Source organism: Argopecten irradians, chromosome 6 (genome assembly GCF_041381155.1).
Source record: "Argopecten irradians isolate NY chromosome 6, Ai_NY, whole genome shotgun sequence".
Taxonomy (NCBI): domain Eukaryota; kingdom Metazoa; phylum Mollusca; class Bivalvia; order Pectinida; family Pectinidae; genus Argopecten; species Argopecten irradians.
In genome coordinates this window covers 31,541,151-31,560,729 of record NC_091139.1, presented here as the reverse complement: position 1 = coordinate 31,560,729, position 19,579 = coordinate 31,541,151, and the positions used below count along the sequence as shown (strand labels likewise).

The 19,579-nt window shown below is 35.3% G+C and overlaps 1 protein-coding gene across 2 annotated transcripts in view; it reads right to left on the bottom strand.

Annotated features, from left to right (window-relative positions):
* Positions 1-2,137: 2,137 nt before the first annotated feature.
* The window catches only part of LOC138325637 (E3 ubiquitin-protein ligase Rnf220-like), a 59,688-nt gene continuing 42,246 nt past the window's right edge, over positions 2,138-19,579 (bottom strand). For both annotated transcript variants that reach the window (XM_069271428.1, XM_069271426.1), the window contains 10 exons: positions 13,629-13,671; positions 12,416-12,531; positions 11,952-12,072; positions 10,639-10,735; positions 10,101-10,187; positions 6,840-6,880; positions 6,351-6,429; positions 5,532-5,634; positions 3,878-3,952; positions 2,138-3,603 (listed from right to left, as the gene is read on the bottom strand). In XM_069271428.1, coding sequence (XP_069127529.1) covers positions 3,532-3,603; positions 3,878-3,952; positions 5,532-5,634; positions 6,351-6,429; positions 6,840-6,880; positions 10,101-10,187; positions 10,639-10,735; positions 11,952-12,072; positions 12,416-12,531; positions 13,629-13,671 — 834 coding nt within the window. In that variant the 3' untranslated portion in view covers positions 2,138-3,531. The remainder of the gene's footprint in view (positions 3,604-3,877; positions 3,953-5,531; positions 5,635-6,350; positions 6,430-6,839; positions 6,881-10,100; positions 10,188-10,638; positions 10,736-11,951; positions 12,073-12,415; positions 12,532-13,628; positions 13,672-19,579) is intronic.

The window sequence follows — 19,579 nt, the reverse complement described above, 5'->3', positions numbered from 1 at the left end:
GACAACTAGGAACCTTTGTCATAGAGACTAGGAACCTTTGTCATAAACTAGGAACCTTTGTCACAGACTAGGAACCTTTGTCACAGACTAGGAGCCTTTGTCAGAGAAATTAGGAACCTTTGTCAAAGAGACAAGGAACCTTTGTCATAGACTAAGGACCTCTGTCAGAGAGACTATGAACCTTTGTCAGAGACTAGGGACCTTTGTCAGAGAGACTAAGAATCTTTGTCAGAGACTAAGAATCTTTGTCAAAGACTAGGACTTTTATCTTAGACTAGGAACCTTTGTCAGAGAGACTATGGACCTTTGTCTGAGACAAGGAGCCTTGTCAGAGACAAGGACCTTTGTCAGAGAGACTAGAAGCCTTTCTTTGAGAGACAAGGAACCTTTGTCATAGACTAAGGACCTCTGTCAGAGAGACTAGGAACCTTTGTCAGAGACTAGGAACCTTTGTCAGACAACTACGAACCTTTGTCATAGAGACTAGGAACCTTTGTCATAAACTAGGAACCTTTGTCATAGACTAGGAACCTTTGTCACAGTCTATCTTAGATTAGGAGCCTTTGTCAGAGAGACTAGAAACCTTTGCTGAGAGACTAGAAACCTTTGTCAGAGACTAGGGACCTTTGTCAAAAAGACTAGGAACTTTGTCAGAGACTAGGAACCTTTGTCAGAGAACTAGGAACCTTTGTCAGAGAGACTATGGACCTTTGTCTGAGACAAGGAGCCCTTGTCAGAGACAAGGACCTTTGTCAGAGAGACTAGAAACCTTTGTTTGAGATAAGGATATGTTTGTCAGAGACTAGGAACCTTTGTTTAGAGATAGATAGTTTGTCAGAGACTAGGAACCTTTGTTTGTAGGAATTTGTCAGAGACTAGGAACCTTTGTTTGAGATAAGGATATGTTTGTCAGAGACTAGGAACCTTTGTTTGAGATAAGGATATGTTTGTCAGAGACTAGGAACCTTTGTTTAGATAAGGATATGTTTGTCAGAGACTAGGAACCTTTGTTTGAGATAAGGATATGTTTGTCAGAGACTAGGAACCTTTGTTTGAGATAAGGATATGTTTGTCAGAGACTAGGAACCTTTGTTTGAGATAAGGATATGTTTGTCAGAGACTAGGAACCTTTGTTGAGATAAGGATATGTTTGTCAGAGACTAGGAACCTTTGTTTGAGATAAGGATATGTTTGTCAGAGACTAGGAACCTTTTTGAGATAAGGATATGTTTGTCAGAGACTAGGAACCTTTGTTTGAGATAAGGATATGTTTGTCAGAGACTAGGAACCTTTGTTTGAGATAGGATATTTTGTCAGAGACTAGGAACCTTTGTTTGAGATAAGGATATGTTTGTCAGAGACTAGGAACCTTTGTTTGAGATAAGGATATGTTTGTCAGAGACTAGGAACCTTTGTTTGAGATAAGGATATGTTTGTCAGAGACTAGGAACCTTTGTTTGAGATAAGGATATGTTTGTCAGAGACTAGGAACCTTTGTTGGAGATAAGGACATGTTTGTCAGAGACTAGGAACCTTTGTTTGAGATAAGGATATGTTTGTCAGAGACTAGGAACCTTTGTTTGAGATAAGGATATGTTTGTCAGAGACTAGGAACCTTTGTTGGAGATAAGGACATGTTTGTCAGAGACTAGGAACCTTTGTTTGAGATAAGGATATGTTTGTCAGAGACTAGGAACCTTTGTTTGAGATAAGGATATGTTTGTCAGAGACTAGGAACCTTTGTTTGAGATAAGGATATGTTTGTCAGAGACTAGGAACCTTTTGGGACTAGGGACATGTTTTCTGTGACTAGGAATCCAGGCTGTGGGACATAAAACCTGTTTTACCAGAGTAGGAAACGATCGTCCATTTTACCACCTTATTAATACACCTTCTATTCTTGTTCTGGAATAATGAATCTACATTAAAACACAATTCTAACGAACCTGTAGGGATCAACACATTTTTACTTTGTTATTAGTATGATTCAGTTGGTATACATATTACACACATATTATAGGAATCTTGATGTGGGGGTGGGGGAAATAACTACTTTATAAGCATAATTCTTCCTGGTAAATATGTCCGTTTTATATGTGTCTTACTGTATATAGTTAGCAGGAAAAAAGATAAGATGTTCTGTGAGACAAAGAATATCCTTTATTCGTTTAATTATCAATACATTTTCTGAGGTCATGAAACAATAGCTTATTACAACAATTTATTGTAGAAATAACCAGATACAACGGAGGAGACATTCACACTTAATTTCACATACAAATTTCATTGTAAGTTCTTCATGGTAAAAACTCATTCAGCAAGTAATTTGTCTTAACCACAGTGATTCTAGCTAAAAACAGTATTTTTTTTGTATTGTAAATAAAATATTTCCTAACAGAGCAAACTTCATGTAACATATAAACAAGCATAAATTAAACAATGCAAATAGTGATCAAAATTAATTCTCAGTCTGAATTAAAACTTGATTGCTTATGAAAATCACAAAGTGAATTTCATTCCAAATAGACAAGACTTCCTATAACAAAGCTATGAAATAATTCAATACTTTGTAAAGCATGATTTCAGATGTAGCCAGACATTAATAATTCAAAATGTATAACAACAGTTATAAATAGTCATTAAGAAAACAGAAAAGTGTGTAATAACAATCACAGATAAATGGAACACACAGTTTTACACTAAAGAGGGAACCCCCAGTATTTATATAACATTCCCCCTATCTATTCTAAAACGTATCGCTGAAAGGGTGTTACATCATGCCAGAGGCTAAGGGAACTTTTGCCAGGTGAGATAAATTTTCTATTCTTGATCAAGGAATGATTGGTCTTTTAATAAAACATAGATAATATTCTTAGGACACACTCATATAATTTATATACATACAAGTTTTGACAAGTCTATAAATTAAAGCTAAATTCACCTTGTGGTATTGAAAGGTAATTTCCAAACAAACATGGCTGGTTATAATCAGTCACCTACCATCTACAGTTACCAGTAACTAATGGCTCCCTCATACCACTTGTAACCAAGGTAACCAATAAAATAATTCTATTGTTAACCACTGGTAACTGACAGTATAATTCACTCTATAGTAACTGGTAACTATTGGTTACCTTTGATCTTTAACCACTGGTAACTGACAGTATAATTCACTCTATAGTTACTGGTAACTATTGGTTACCTTTGATCTTTAACCACTGGTAACTGACAGTATAATTCACTCTATAGTTACTGACAACTATTGGTTTCCTTTGATCTTTACCTACTGGTAATTGACAGTATAGTTCACTCTAGAGTTACTGGTAACTATTGTTTTCCTCCATTCACCAGCCATTGAAAGTTAATATGTAACTATAATATCAGCACTTTATGATCATGACTTGATATATTATATACCAGTCTACCACAGAATCTGTCCACATATTGTCTGTTGATATGGAGTGTTCAATGTCACAATGAGCCAAGGTCACCACCAGTCAAGGTCATTGGCACACATACCATCACAAATAATTAAAGGTAGATACGGCGCAGATCCCCCGGGGCAGTGATCATGTTACATTGGGGACACAGCTTTTTGGCACCCTGAAAATAAAACAATCACATTTAAATTACGATTCCATTGATACAGTAGCATTAGAACTATTGAAGTGTCGTTTCAAAAAAAAAAAAAAAAAAAAAAAAAAAATACCATGTCCGAGATTTTTGCTATATTTGTGTTATCACTGAACTTTTAAACACCAGCTAAATATTCAGATGTACATCAGTACAATATTGTATAAATCTACAAACCCTGAACTTTAACCTCTGCGAATATGTCTTTATTAGGAAACTCAAAATCTTGAGTGTGTGTACATACCAGAGTTTGAAGCCAACACCCCTCACAATGGACATGCCAGCACTGTATTGAGGTCAGTGGTTTTTTATACGTCTCCTAAAGAAAAAAATTTACAAACAAAATTACACAGTTTGTTAAATACATATGAGACATAAAAGAAATCTCCAGTTTATTGTACTTACCATACATATGAGACATAAAAGAGATCTCCAGTTTATTGTACTTACCATACATATGAGACTTTAAAGAAATCTCCAGTTTATTGTACTTACCATACATACGAGACATAAAAAAGATCTCCAGTTTATTGTACTTACCATACATATGAGACATAAAAGAGATCTCCAGTTTATTGTACTTACCATACATACAAGACATAAAAAAGATCTCCAGTTTATTGTACTTACCATACATATGAGACATAAAAGAGATCTCCAGTTTATTGTACTTATAATACATATGAGACATAAAAGAGATCTCCAGTTTATTGTACTTACCACACATATGAGACATAAAAAAGATCTCCAGTTTATTGTACTTACCACACATATGAGACATAAAAAAGATCTCCAGTTTATTGTACTTACCATACATATGAGACATAAAAGAGATCTCCAGTTTATTGTACTTACCATACATATGAGACATAAAAGAGATCTCCAGTTTATTGTACTTACCACACATATGAGACATAAAAAAGATCTCCAGTTTATTGTACTTACCACACATGTGAGACATAAAAAAAAATCTCCAGTTTATTGTACTTACCATACATATGAGACATTAAAGAAATCTCCAGTTTATTGTACTTACCATACATATGAGACATAAAAGAGATCTCCAGTTTATTGTACTTATAATACATATGAAACATAAAAAGAGATCTCCAGTTTATTGTACTTATAATACATATGAGACATAAAAGAGATCTCCAGTTTATTGTACTTACCACACATATGAGACATAAAAAAGATCTCCAGTTTATTGTACTTACCACACATGTGAGACATAAAAAAAATCTCCAGTTTATTGTACTTACCATACATACGAGACATAAAAAAGATCTCCAGTTTATTGTACTTACCATACATATGAGACATAAAAAAAAATCTCCAGTTTATTGTACTTATAATACATATGAGACATAAAAGAGATCTCCAGTTTATTGTACTTACCACACATATGAGACATAAAAAAGATCTCCAGTTTATTGTACTTTCCACACATGTGAGACATAAAAAAAATCTCCAGTTTATTGTACTTACCATACATACGAGACATAAAAAAGATCTCCAGTTTATTGTACTTACCATACATATGAGACATAAAAAAAAATCTCCAGTTTATTGTACTTATAATACATATGATACATAAAAATCTCCAGTTTATTGTACTTATAATACATATGATACATAAAAATCTCCAGTTTATTGTACTTACCATACAAACTCTTTTCTACCTAGCTATTGACCATATCGGACGTACTTTGCTCTCGGTGAGTAATCACTGTAGTTATTGGTTATTATTGTCATTGTAGATGAAATGTCACTGTAGATATATATGCATACAACGTTGTAGACCACGGTTTACAATACAGACATAAAAAAGATCTCTAGTTTATTGTACTTATCATACATATGAGACATAAAAGAGATCTCCAGTTTATTGTACTTACCATACATATGAGACATTTAGGGATTTCTTTCTTTGTTTCTTTCGACTTTAGCCTTGCTTTTAAAGCTTCAATAACTTCCAATGCTGAACCTTCAATGTCCATACTGTAACACACAGAAAACAGGGTTACCTCCCTTACATTAAAATTCATGTGGTTAACCCTATTCCCCCTGGAGACACAATTGAACTCTCCAAACTCAATGGCTAGAAGTGTTCATTATGATTTTTAGGGGCAATGAGTGAAGGGATCATATTCTCAACAACTCATACATATGACAGCATTGTTAAGAAGTTCTTAAGAAATTTCCAATGATTTGGTTTTAGTAACTCATATACCAGTATTTAATATTAATAAGGTTTCACACTTTTAACTTTGTTTTATTGTACAATTGTATATTTTATCTGTGAAATTGTTACTTGTTATTTGCTTGTTCCAAGAATAGCATTACTGTCTGCATTATTTCAATAAGGATGCTAGATTCAAAATTTCTTTAATCTTCAACAATCACGCATAATGGACCTCTTCTGACAGTCAACAGTATACAGTCGTTGACTGGGATTGAGGGCAACAGTTTGTTCGAGGGTCCAACAAATCATCTGTTGCCCGAAAACCCAGTCGGTAACTGTTTTGATATACCCATGACTCAAAACAATGCACTGACGTCATGAATCGCAGGTGCGACGTCACTTTAGTCCAACAGCACATTTTAACATTTTTGGACTGCTCGACGAAACAGTTCATTTATTGGCATTTTTGACAATAGAGTTTATAAAGGGGCATAACAATACATCATTTAGTATAGATGTTTATCCTGTTTACCTATTTGGGTGAGTGGGAGAACTGCCTGGACTTGAACTACTATGGCCATCCATCTCCATGGTGTCTTGAGCATTAGATACTAGAATAATCAAAATGAAGTTTTACTATTCAAAAAAGATGATGAATAATTCTGAAGCATACACTGACTTTTCATTTGACCTCAATAAACATTCGCTGATCTCACCTACAACAAATATCAATTAACATGAAGGACAATTCTGTTCTTGTGAAAAGAAGTTGTGATAAACAGAATCATACGTTTGTATCTGCATGATAAAATGAGTACTTTATAAAATTCAGACTTTTGGTATATCAATGCATTGAATTTGTTGATAAATTGACAATTCAAGATTACATCATGTAGGGTTCTCTTCATTCAATTATGGACTATGGTCCATTATAATTGTTGATAATTCATTGCTTATGTAAGTAAGAGTTATTCCCCTTCGTATGTAAGAGAATGATATACAATCATAGATAGTTACTTACCATTGCACTGAGAAGTGGAGGGGTCGCCCGGTGAAATATTTCTAAATGAGAAAACAAGATATTTTATTAAATCTCTCTATTATAGTAGTGTGATGTAATGTTAGAACAGTTGTTTCCTTCATTAAAGACTGTGGCCTGTATGCTTGTTTTAGTTTTACAGACGTGGTGAAATTACTTTAGATGATATTGTACCCGACATACCCCATTTATCAGGCATGTGACCACAGCTTCATACACTACATGTCAACATGATTTTGCTACCGACGAGAGTAATCAGTTACACCTATAAAACATATTTCTGTCTATAATAGGTAAGGATTCCACTAAATGTCGGAGTGTGGCGGCTTTGATGTTGTTCACAAAGCCAGGTAAAGTTTACAGTGCTCTACACACTAGCTTTAATGTTTCCTAGTATTACACTGCTGTAGGGTGACGCTGCAACCCTGCCGAGGAAAAGTACATGTCACCACCAAAGAACAAAAATCTGTCAGAATCTTACCACATAACCACCTACAATGTTCCTTGTTAATCAAACCAAATCTTTAAATACCTTTCTAGCCTACTAACATAAGCTTGTAACCACTTATAAGGACCTATGTAACAACTTCTTCTATAGGCAGTACTTCATCCTTATGACCTATACTCACCTTAACACTGCACCTCTAAGAGCCTATATAACCACCTTTACTATAGGCAGTACCTCATCCTTATGACCTATACTCACCTTAACACTGCACCTCTAAGAGCCTATATAACCACCTTTACTATAGGCAGTACCTCATCCTTATGACATATACTCACCTTAACACTGCACCTCTAAGTGCCAATATAACCACCTTTACTATAGGCAGTACCTCATCCTATACTCACCTTAACACTGCACCTCTAAGTGCCCATATAACCACCTTTACTATAGGCAGTACCTCATCCTTATGACCTATACTCACCTTAACACTGCACCTCTAAGTGCCCATATAACCACCTTTACTATAGGCAGTACCTCATCCTATACTCACCCTAACACTGAACCTCTAAGTGCCAATATAACCACCTTTACTATAGGCAGTACCTCATCCTTATGACATAACACTGCACCTCTAAGTGCCAATATAACCACCTTTACTATAGGCAGTACCTCATCCTTATGACATAACACTGTACCTCTAAGAGCCTATATAACCACCTTTACTATAGGCAGTACCTCATCCTATACTCACCTTAACACTGCACCTCTAAGAGCCTATATAACCACCTTTACTATAGGCAGTACCTCATCCTATACTCACCCTAACACTGAACCTCTAAGAGCCTATATAACCACCTTTACTATAGGCAGTACCTCATCCTTATGACCTATACTCACCTTAACACTGCACCTCTAAGTGCCAATATAACCACCTTTACTATAGGCAGTAACTCATCCTATACTCACCTTAACACTGCACCTCTAAGAGCCTATATAACCACCTTTACTATAGGCAGTACCTCATCCTTATGACCTATACTCACCTTAACACTGCACCTCTAAGAGCCTATATAACCACCTTTACTATAGGCAGTACCTCATCCTATACTCACCTTAACACTGCACCTCTAAGAGCCTATATAACCACCTTTACTATAGGCAGTACCTCATCCTTATGACCTATACTCACCTTAACACTGCACCTCTAATAGCCTATATAATCACCTTTACTATAGGCAGTACCTCATCCTATACTCACCTTAACACTGAACCTCTAAGAGCCTATATAACCACCTTTACTATAGGCAGTACCTCATCCTTATGACCTATACTCACCCTAACATTGAACATCTAAGAGCCTATATAACCACCTTTACTATAGGCAGTACCTCATCCTTATGACCTATACTCACCTTAACACTGCACCTCTAATAGCCAATATAACCACCTTTACTATAGGCAGTACCTCATCCTTATGACCTATACTCACCTTAACACTGCACCTCTAATAGCCTATATAATCACCTTTACTATAGGCAGTACCTCATCCTATACTCACCTTAACACTGAACCTCTAAGTGCCAATATAACCACCTTTACTATAGGCAGTACCTCATCCTTATGACCTATACTCACCTTAACACTGCACCTCTAAGTGCCTATATAACCACCTTTACTATAGGCAGTACCTCATCCTATACTCACCTTAACACTGAACCTCTAAGTGCCCATATAACCACCTTTACTATAGGCAGTACCTCATCCTTATGACCTATACTCACCTTAACACTGCACCTCTAATAGCCAATATAACCACCTTTACTATAGGCAGTACCTCATCCTATACTCACCTTAACACTGAACCTCTAAGTGCCAATATAACCACCTTTACTATAGGCAGTACCTCATCCTTATGACCTATACTCACCTTAACACTGAACCTCTAAGTGCCAATATAACCACCTTTACTATAGGCAGTACCTCATCCTTATGACATATACTCACCCTAACACTGAACCTCTAAGTGCCAATATAACCACCTTTACTATAGGCAGTACCTCATCCTATACTCACCTTAACACTGAACCTCTAAGTGCCCATATAACCACCTTTACTATAGGCAGTACCTCATCCTATACTCACCATAATACTGCACCTCTAAGTGCCCATATAACCACCTTTACTATAGGCAGTACCTCATCCTTATGACCTATACTCACCTTAACACTGAACCTCTAAGTGCCCATATAACCACCTTTACTATAGGCAGTACCTCATCCTATACTCACCTTAACACTGAACCTCTAAGTGCCAATATAACCACCTTTACTATAGGCAGTACCTCATCCTTATGACCTATACTCACCTTAACACTGAACCTCTAAGTGCCAATATAACCACCTTTACTATAGGCAGTACCTCATCCTTATTACATATACTCACCTTAACACTGCACCTCTAAGAGCCTATATAACCACCTTTACTATAGGCAGTACCTCATCCTATACTCACCTTAACACTGAACCTCTAAGTGCCAATATAACCACCTTTACTATAGGCAGTACCTCATCCTATACTCACCATAATACTGCACCTCTAAGTGCCCATATAACCACCTTTACTATAGGCAGTACCTCATCCTTATGACCTATACTCACCCTAACACTGAACCTCTAAGTGCCAATATAACCACCTTTACTATAGGCAGTACCTCATCCTATACTCACCTTAACACTGCACCTCTAAGAGCCTATATAACCAACTTTAATATAGGCAGTACCTCATCCTATACTCACCTTAACACTGCACCTCTAAGAGCCTTTCTCTCCAGATCCTCTGAAGGTTCATCAGAACCACAGGGTAGAATATCTCCTTCATTAAATCTGGACCAAGTCAAGGGACATAATTCATCCATGTTTGTTTCTCACAAAAGTATCAGTGTACCAAAGTACACATGACACTCCTTGTGTTAAAGTTTGTCAAACAAGACTTTCATGGTTCAACTATTAAATTACACACAAAAACTAAGAAAAAACAATCAAAAGAAAAAAACAAAAAAAATAAGAAAGGTCACCGAAAGAATTTGAACGATGTTTTTGAAGGGCAGTAATTGCTAAAACCATAGTGTATATAATAGGATGAAAGTTACTGACAACTGAAATAGGAACACCGCGTAGACAGTAATTAACCACAATGACCTTGAACTAAGGTCATTATAATACACATCAAGAGGACACATTAAGAATATTATACATCATGCAAAATTCTATATAACATCACACAATCAACAAGCATTTCAATTTGATATGTTCACCAACATCTAAAAAAGGATACTGTGCCGTGCCATACTGTTCTGAGTCATCGCCATCCACATTGAGATCTATATCCTCCTCAACCGATTTCTTCAGGTTCATCACCTGGAATCCTGTAGCTATAAAACAGGTGTAAAATGATCGTTAGCCAGGTGTATATTATGATTGTTAGTCTAACTTACACACTGGTATTCTACCGTTGGTTTGTTAATTTGGTTTAAGGATATGATAGATTTAGGAAGTAGAGGAAAGCCATAGTACCCAGAGAAAAGTCTCAATCAATGGTCCGTGCCTGGAAACATGGGGTTTGCAATTTCTACTTAAACTGTTTGTGATATCTAACCATCTAATCGCTAATATCTAATTTAGCCATCTTTTTATGGCTAATTATTGATCAAACTTTCATGATCATGTCAATATTACATGAAATTGTGAAAGCATTCATTTCTTTAAAAACTACACCTTGCTTAAATTTACAGTATATAAACATTGAATGCACCTATAAACACATAACAAACATCCTTAATGAAGAAAAGTTTAACAGAATACCATTGATTCAGGAAGAACAAAGTGCAAGGTAAAAAACACAAGGTCAATACACTGTATTACACAGACATTCTATAATTTGGTTTGACAATAGGATGAGAGCACCTAATGAAAAGGCCCACTTATGAGTCGAGTTTGACATTGGTATAAGTGAACCTAATCAAAGCTGCTGATTATCTCCCCACACAGACTCTTTACTTGTGTGCCAACCAGCGGCCATGTTGACTCAGTGTCCCAGCCATGTTTGAATTGGTAGCGACCATACAGCCCTCTTGTTGATCTCTCGTGATTGAAATTGTAAATGATGATGATATAATGCACAGATTTGAGACATAGAATACTTTTCCAGGATGATAAAAAAGAACCTCGTATTCAAATTGATGAGATATTAAAATGTCTTTGGAGTTGATCCTGATGTGTGTTGGCAGATACAGACTTGACTAAACATTGCTTGTTTGCGCGTGACTGTTGATAAGCACACAGCCAGTCCCTGTAGTTCCTCACATAGCCCCAACCAAACTCACCATTTAGGTATATATAGGACTGCTGTTAGAGTAGGGGAAATTACTCAGTGTTTCTAGAATTCTTTTGTATTATCAATTAAACTCACAATTAGATATAACTTAAGGACTGCTGCCAGAGTAGGGGAAATTACTTAAGTATCTCTAGAAATCCTTTGTATTACATGTATACCCAAAGAAACATCAATTTGAATGGATTTCCAGTAAAGGTCAGCTAATCAAGGTCATTAATCTAAGGATCATTAGGATGTTTGACACTGGTACTGACCAGAGAAGCCTCCCTGTAACATGGTAGTAGCCCTGATCCGTGTCTGCCCCGCCCAGGTATACTCCTCATACGTGTCTCCGTCCCCCTCCACATCGACGGGCTCATCCTCAATTTCATTACGCTGAACACAAAACATTAAGGATCAAAGTCTCTCCCAGTAGGTGTTATCAAATATAAAAGAGGAGTAGTATAGGGTATAATGGACAGTAAAACGTTTATACTTTCAATTCACCACTGAATATAAATATTCAATTTTTAAGAGAAATGAAATTTATCATGTAATAAAAAGAAAACTGAAAGCGACATATATAATACAATAATTTACCGATATCAATACCAATATAATTACCAAATTTCTTGTGCATTTTATATACAATCATCTTACTTTCCCCTTTATGCAAAAAAAAAAAAAAAATCCTTCAGAAATATATCTATGAAGATTTTGATCAGGTAAATTTAAGTACCTTTTTAAGACACATCTCCACATGGCCATTGAGCTCCTCAGGAGTACCGCTCAGTCTCTCGTTACAGATAGGACAAACAGTCTCCTCAGGTTTCTTCTTCCTCGTCCTACTACGACCTGTCACCATAGTAACAGACATTCAAGTTTTACTAATAAAATTCACAAGAAATTATTTTTTATTATATCTAAAGAAAATTAAAATTTTATCTAAATCATTATAGTATCAGTATGAGCTCATCCCTCCCTGAAAAAATATAATAAACTGTTCCCACTCTTTAAACTAGTATAGTTCAAATATATCTTCAGAGGTCGATAGGTTAAACATTTGTAATACAGACACCCCCGCCCTGCTTTTATAATAATGGTCAATTAACATCTAAAACCAGACAAATTTAATTTGAAGTTTGAGGGCAATCATCATTTTAGGACCAGGGTAAAACATTGTATTATCTGTGTACAATTTGTATTAGAGTTCAGTATAATGTGTAGTGAAAAGTAAGATTGGGACAAATATTTTCTTTGATTTATAGGATTCTGAGTTAATGTGGTTCAATTGTACATTTGAATTGTGAGAAGTGTTCCTGTTGAAGTCTGTACCAGTAGTTTTGTATTGATGATGGATGTAGCAGGTAAGCTGTTTGGACCTTCCATTACCAATGTTATGTGATAATACTTAACGTTTTCAGTAATTTATGATTTCTGTCAATTCTTGGCAAAAGTAATACATTTATGTTCAACTGATATGACATTTGAACAGAAACTCCAGTCAGGCTCTGCTATAATTAAGTCACTCTACGACATCACAGTTTTTATTTTATTTAAACGGGAGGTGCATTGCCTGCAAAAACATAATCATAATCAATTACATTTGATGTAGACTTTAAATGAGATTTTTCTTTAAGATTAAATGACCTGAAATAAAAGGTAAGACCTAAAGAGAATAAAAACGGCCCAGGTACCTATGATATTTCACTGTTAATTATTTATATGACACAATCTAGCCCGCACATCTTACAGGTCCTTTTGTTACCGTAGTAATTTGTCTGTGTTTTCCCGACACTACTACCAAATCAGTAACACCCAGAGGCATCTGCATGGTTTTTATCGCGCGCCTCAATCAAAATTCCCGAAGTGCATCAGGCCCCGTACTGACAAATTTCCAACTGTCTTTTGAGCACACGGTTCTGATGTAAATGAACACAGTGACAACTTACTATTAAGCCGAGCCTGCCTATTACATTTGATCCTCTGGTACGTCTGTAAAGAAAAAAAATATTTCAATACGATTACGTTCACGACTCACTGCTCCTACACCTCTGAACAATGCTTGTTTTCTACAGGCAATTTCTGCTGAAAAGGCGGTTGACATTTTCACAGGTTCAGGACGGTATATACTGCCAAAAAGGACTGTCTCAGTTACCGTGACAAGACAATATGGTGGAGATAACGTATCACACCGGCCATAAGTCATAGGCCACAACCACCCGACACACACAATGCCCGATACGTGCTAAATAGGCATTACTGTATCACCAAACGTTTCAGTTACCTCTACATGTGTATTAAGTTAAAAGGCCTATATGTTAGCCTTCAGATCACAAGTAATAGTGCCTTTTGAGTGGAGATCTTAGCGATATCATTATCCTTATATATATTAATTTTAGGAAGCAACTTTATGTCCTTACAATACACTAATGACCGTCGTATCGTAATTTTTCATTACTGTATGTCCCCAAAGGTTCCAGTTACAAACAGCTCCATGTATTCAGTTCTTACATCGAGGATTTCAGACCGAAGATCATAAGAAACATTAGTACTGTTCTCCAGATTACAGTCCTATAATTACCATACAGATGTACACCCTAACTGTTTTTTACTTAGACACTGCAGTTACGCTATAGATTCAACAAGTTTAGCTCATGCTTGGGTTTGGGTACTGGGATATAATTTTAGCTACATGTTTACATAAAATTCTTCATTGAAACTTCACATGTTTTAATTTGAATACAAGGACTTGCTTCATCCCAGTTAAACAAAAATTCTTGTTGTAACAGAAGAGGAGAAAATATAGTGACAGGACTGGGGTTCAAACCCGCGACCTCTGAACACTATTCAATGCCCTACTAATTGAGCTACCTGGTCACCAATAACTGACCCGAGTCCAATCCCAATTTTTTAAAAGAAGAGAACAAAATCATTATAATTAAGATTGAACATGTTTGGATCTGGGTAAAGTATATACTTTCTGTTACATACATTTCTTTCCCTCCAGTCACAGTTCAGAACTTTTTTCGTAATGACATCATCATCTCACAAAAATAATAATACCAGTCGGAGCTGCCATTTAGACATAAATATAGCTTAAAATTTGTATTTTTTGATATTACACATAACTCTTGCCAAAACTAGCAACAAATTGTTTAGAAGTCAATTGTCCTTATCTAGACCAAAATGGCAATTCCTCAAAATAAATGTGTAGCTCCTCTTGAATTTAGTTTGAGTATATATATATTTAACTTTCTGAATTCCTTCTAAAGAGAATTATAACTTTTTTTCCTACACTGTGGAAAAATATCCATTCATAAACATTCTTTAAAATATTGACAAATAATGTTGTCAGGATACCAAATAAAGGACGAAATGTCCGTCACCAGAGTCTACCTGAGAGGACAGGTAGATATGTTTACCTGTAGGAGTATATCTGGGATTACCTGTACCAGTACATAAGTCATTAGTAACGAGCAGATACCTCTCATACCCACACTACCAACTGCCTGTGTGGACATTGGACAGTTATCTTATATCAATCAATAGACTTCAGTATTTAAAAATCTATTATCCAAAAAACGCAAATAGAATTCTTCAAAAGAAGTGATAATTTTTTGATGTTATCTTGGATTACTGAACTTCTTTAATTACAAATTAATTAAGAATATCTCCTGACTACCTACACGCAGAAAAAATATGATGGTACGACTGATAATACTCATGATCAGTTGATTTCTACATTATATAAGTAAACTCAAAAACCGCAGAGACTTGAGATCTGATTGGCTGGGTCCATTGCTATGAAGGGTTAAGATTAAGCTACAGGTAGAGGGCGGTCAACTTGAACCTTTCATCATAAACAATCCTCTTAACTAAGCTTCATCTTAACAATCTAAGATTTCCTGGCTATACCGTCATGACTCTGTAAATCCCTAGCCGACAAGACACTAATTATACAAGACAAATGACGCTATAATTACACATAATCGTTTAATGCTCGTAAAAAAATAATCACACACACCTCAGAGAATGCCATAGAATTTGTACTTTAAAAGACAGCTAGGCTCATCTTTCGTTTTAATTTGAGAAACTCTACAGGAACAAAAAAACAGCCATGGGCAGATTATACTCCAAGACATGTGACATTTCAGTTGTCGCAGTTCATGGCAGATACCAAACAAAGACGTTTCCGTGATATTGTCAACCAGATTAAATCTACTGACGACTCTGAAAATAAATGGGTGAAAATCTTACAGGACCCAGGTACCTGCATAGATCAAAGATGAACCTGAGATGACATGCATGATAAGAGAAAAAAAATGTTGCCATACTAAACCTATAAGTATAATCCGATACACACCCCACTTTGAACGGACTGACTGCACCATTGCGTAACTCCGACTGATGTGACGAACCCGATCCTGAGGTCAAGTTTCACTTATCATACTAAATCACTTTTTTTCAAAGCTTTTATTTCACTTCTTAAAGCAACAGATGTATTTAAAAGACAATTTTCAAAAATAAAAAAAAATTTGAACCGCCAATTTGGAGGTGAAAACTGTGATATATATGCCTTACAAGTTGATTATCAATTAATGTACTAGCACTGAAAGAATTTTTTAACATTATCAGACTTAAAGTACATGAATTGGCAATTTTATTACAGAAATGAAATCTGATTGCGGTAATTAATACATTTCTTTTATATCAATAAGATTAATTTTAAAGAATTAAATATAATGAATCCATGGTGTTTGGAGGAGTTGTGATAGTTGCCACCACAGAGACCACCAAATAAGTTCTTCAATGTTACTAGATACAATATACCTCTATCTATTACATCATGTATTAAGTTCTTACAACATACACCAGCTTTGTTGACATGAAACGGTTTTTTTTTTGTTTTTTGGGGTTTTTTTTAACCATGAAACAGGCTACAATAGGTGTATAATTTAATCAGCATTTTTCTGCCTGAGATGTTAAAAAATGTTATTTCTTTTTAACTCTAGCTAATTACAAAAGCAGACAGCATCAAAAGAATTAAGGATAAAAGAATCTACAGATTTTTTTTTATTAAAGTTGCCCCACAATACCTTTGGAGTTGTCTCCCTTGACATGATAAGATTGTCCAAAATTATTTAAATTCTATTGTATTGTAATACATAAAAAATGCTTTTGTACATCAAAGCAAATACAAAGAACTTGTTTACTGAAAATAATCAATTTTGTAATTTCTTTTAAACTTGACTCTAATTGCCAAATATTATTTTACAGATAATTAAAAAAACATTCTGCTAAAGTGTGAAGTAAGTATTCCCGAGTATTGTATGTCATAGAGAAGTCGGTCTACTAAGTATTCGTCTCAAGGTGCCACAGATCACGACAAGAATCAATTTGACAAGGACTGGTCTTTTGACATAAAGGACTGGTACTTTGTGGGGTTAACCGGCTATTGTCAATATGTGATGCATGTACAATACTGGTAAATATATGTAATTAACACTACAAATTTATGGCGAGTATAAATTACTCCGCCACCTATTTTGGTCAGCCGTACTGGTAATGAGTCTGTACCAATCGCCAGCGCCTAATTAATGAGATAATGTACAACCCTACCTGACAGAACACAATAAGAGAATATTGAGCGGCCATATTTGTTCACACCTAAATGACAGATTGGGGAGAAAAACTTGCTGCACTCACAAAAGAAGTAATTATCAATACCAATTTTGAAATTGAAAACACAAAACATCAGTGTTGGTTGAGTACTTCGGGACAAGATGATACATTCACCTGTCAAAACGTTCAAGTATACGGTGAAAATGAATACCCCAGCTCTGGTATCCGCGGTGACCATCTGAACCAGTCATCACTGTGCTCAGCCATCCCCGCTTCTACAAGACACTGTCTCAACAGTCGTACAAATTGTTTACAGAAAAATTTGTCTTCATTTTGTTTCTACAGTGGGCATTCATGGGTCAATTAACGTAATGACCTTAAATGAATGGAGCTTTGCTCCATTTCCTCCCCTGGTCCCGAGTTGTTCCGTGTCGTTGTTGCTCCTAACAATCTGAGTAAGTCACTCACTGACAATATCACCTAAAACCATTAGTCTGTCCATCTGTCTGTATTCTGACAAGATGACTGTGATAAGGTACAAAGTATGAATTTCAAGTGTATTTTGCAATAAGAAAGAGAGCATTAAAAAAAAATTAATTCAGAAAAATCATCTTGACTTTTCTAATATTTTTTCATGTAAAATCTTGCCGAGAATTTAATTCTAAGAAAGACTTGTTTAATCCAATTCAATACACTTATGCAGTTATATTAATATTATAGCCTTGAAATATCAAATATTGACAACTTGATACATTTGTATTTAGTAAATTGCACACTGAATGTTAGAAGAAAAAATCTTTGGATTTTTGGGGGTCATTTCCAATGATTTTTTTTCAAAATAACTTTATGGAATTCCTTCTCCATTTCATAATGATCTTTCCAAAATTAGGTAAATAAAAAAAAAAATCCCAAAGGAAAAAAAAACCTGAATTTCTTGTCTTGTCACCTAGTAACCTTGGATTTAATTTAATTTTAACTTATTTTTCATAATTAATTAAATTTTTTTCTGTAATAAATGAACAGATTAAATTTACAAACCAATAGGCTGCTAAGACCCCTCCTTTTGTAAAAAAAAAGAAGTTTTTGTGACATCTATCGATTACATATCTACTTGGTATGTAAATAAACAGTAAAATCTTAGTTGATGTTGTTCATATTATATAACCAGAATTAAACAAATTCTAATAATCCTTATCCAAGGGATACAGTCTGGATTATCTGCCCTTATAAATATCCCCTTAACTATCCAATAATCTCTCTACAAGGATTTATATTATAATCTTTGAATTTTTTTAAATTGGAAAAAAGAAACCAATTTGCTAAAATACACCTGAAAATTGATCTCACACTTAAAATAAATGCAAATGCACTTTAATAAATCAAAGTTTTTAATTTCTACTTGAGAAGTCTGTTCGAATGCTAGAATTTTTTACTTTCACATTACATCTCAAGTTCAAAGTTTTTAAATCTCAATCACAAAGTGCAAAGGTACTTTTAATGCCATTAAATTGAGAAGACGTGACAAACAGTGTTCTACCAGCAGAAGGAATTCCATATATCTTTTTTCATCCGAGTAAAGGCACTTTTATTTATTTCACTTAATTCATGAGTAATTCAATTTTGTATCAAAAGCTAGCAGAATAAGCTGGGAGGAATTTTATTTGACATAGTATATGGCGGTGGAAACCCTTTAATGTTGTATCATCTAATCCGCAGGGAGTTATCATACTTTGTATGTGTACCTATAACATTGATGTAACAACAACAGTCTATTATCATACGGAATGCTGACAAATCTTGGATTATACCCTATCAAAACCCAACTAATTACCTTCAAAAGTGGGCCGATACAGCAAATTACTTGGTGATTATTGACAAGGACTTATCAGTCGATTCCGCCACCGATCACTTTCATTTTACACCATCCAGACAGGGCATATTTCTTCATTATGAAATTATCAGCTACCCATTCCACTACTTGGCCGAGCCCCTAATGCATGTAATCAGTAATGAAGAAAAACTTTGGAGCCTACTCATGCCGCTACTTAACACTTAATCCTATTCTGTGATAACACATGAGTATTTGATGTCCCCTGACAACAGGACACCCTGCTAACAATTTCTTGCCTTCCTCTCCTTATCCCCCTTATTCTGCCACCAGAATCCTGACCACAGCGTTTAACTGCAGATTATTCTCGGTCAAAAAAGCCTCCGTTTTGTCAGACAGGCTTTATTCCCTTTGTATAAACATTTAAAATATTCTGTCTGACTTTCATAC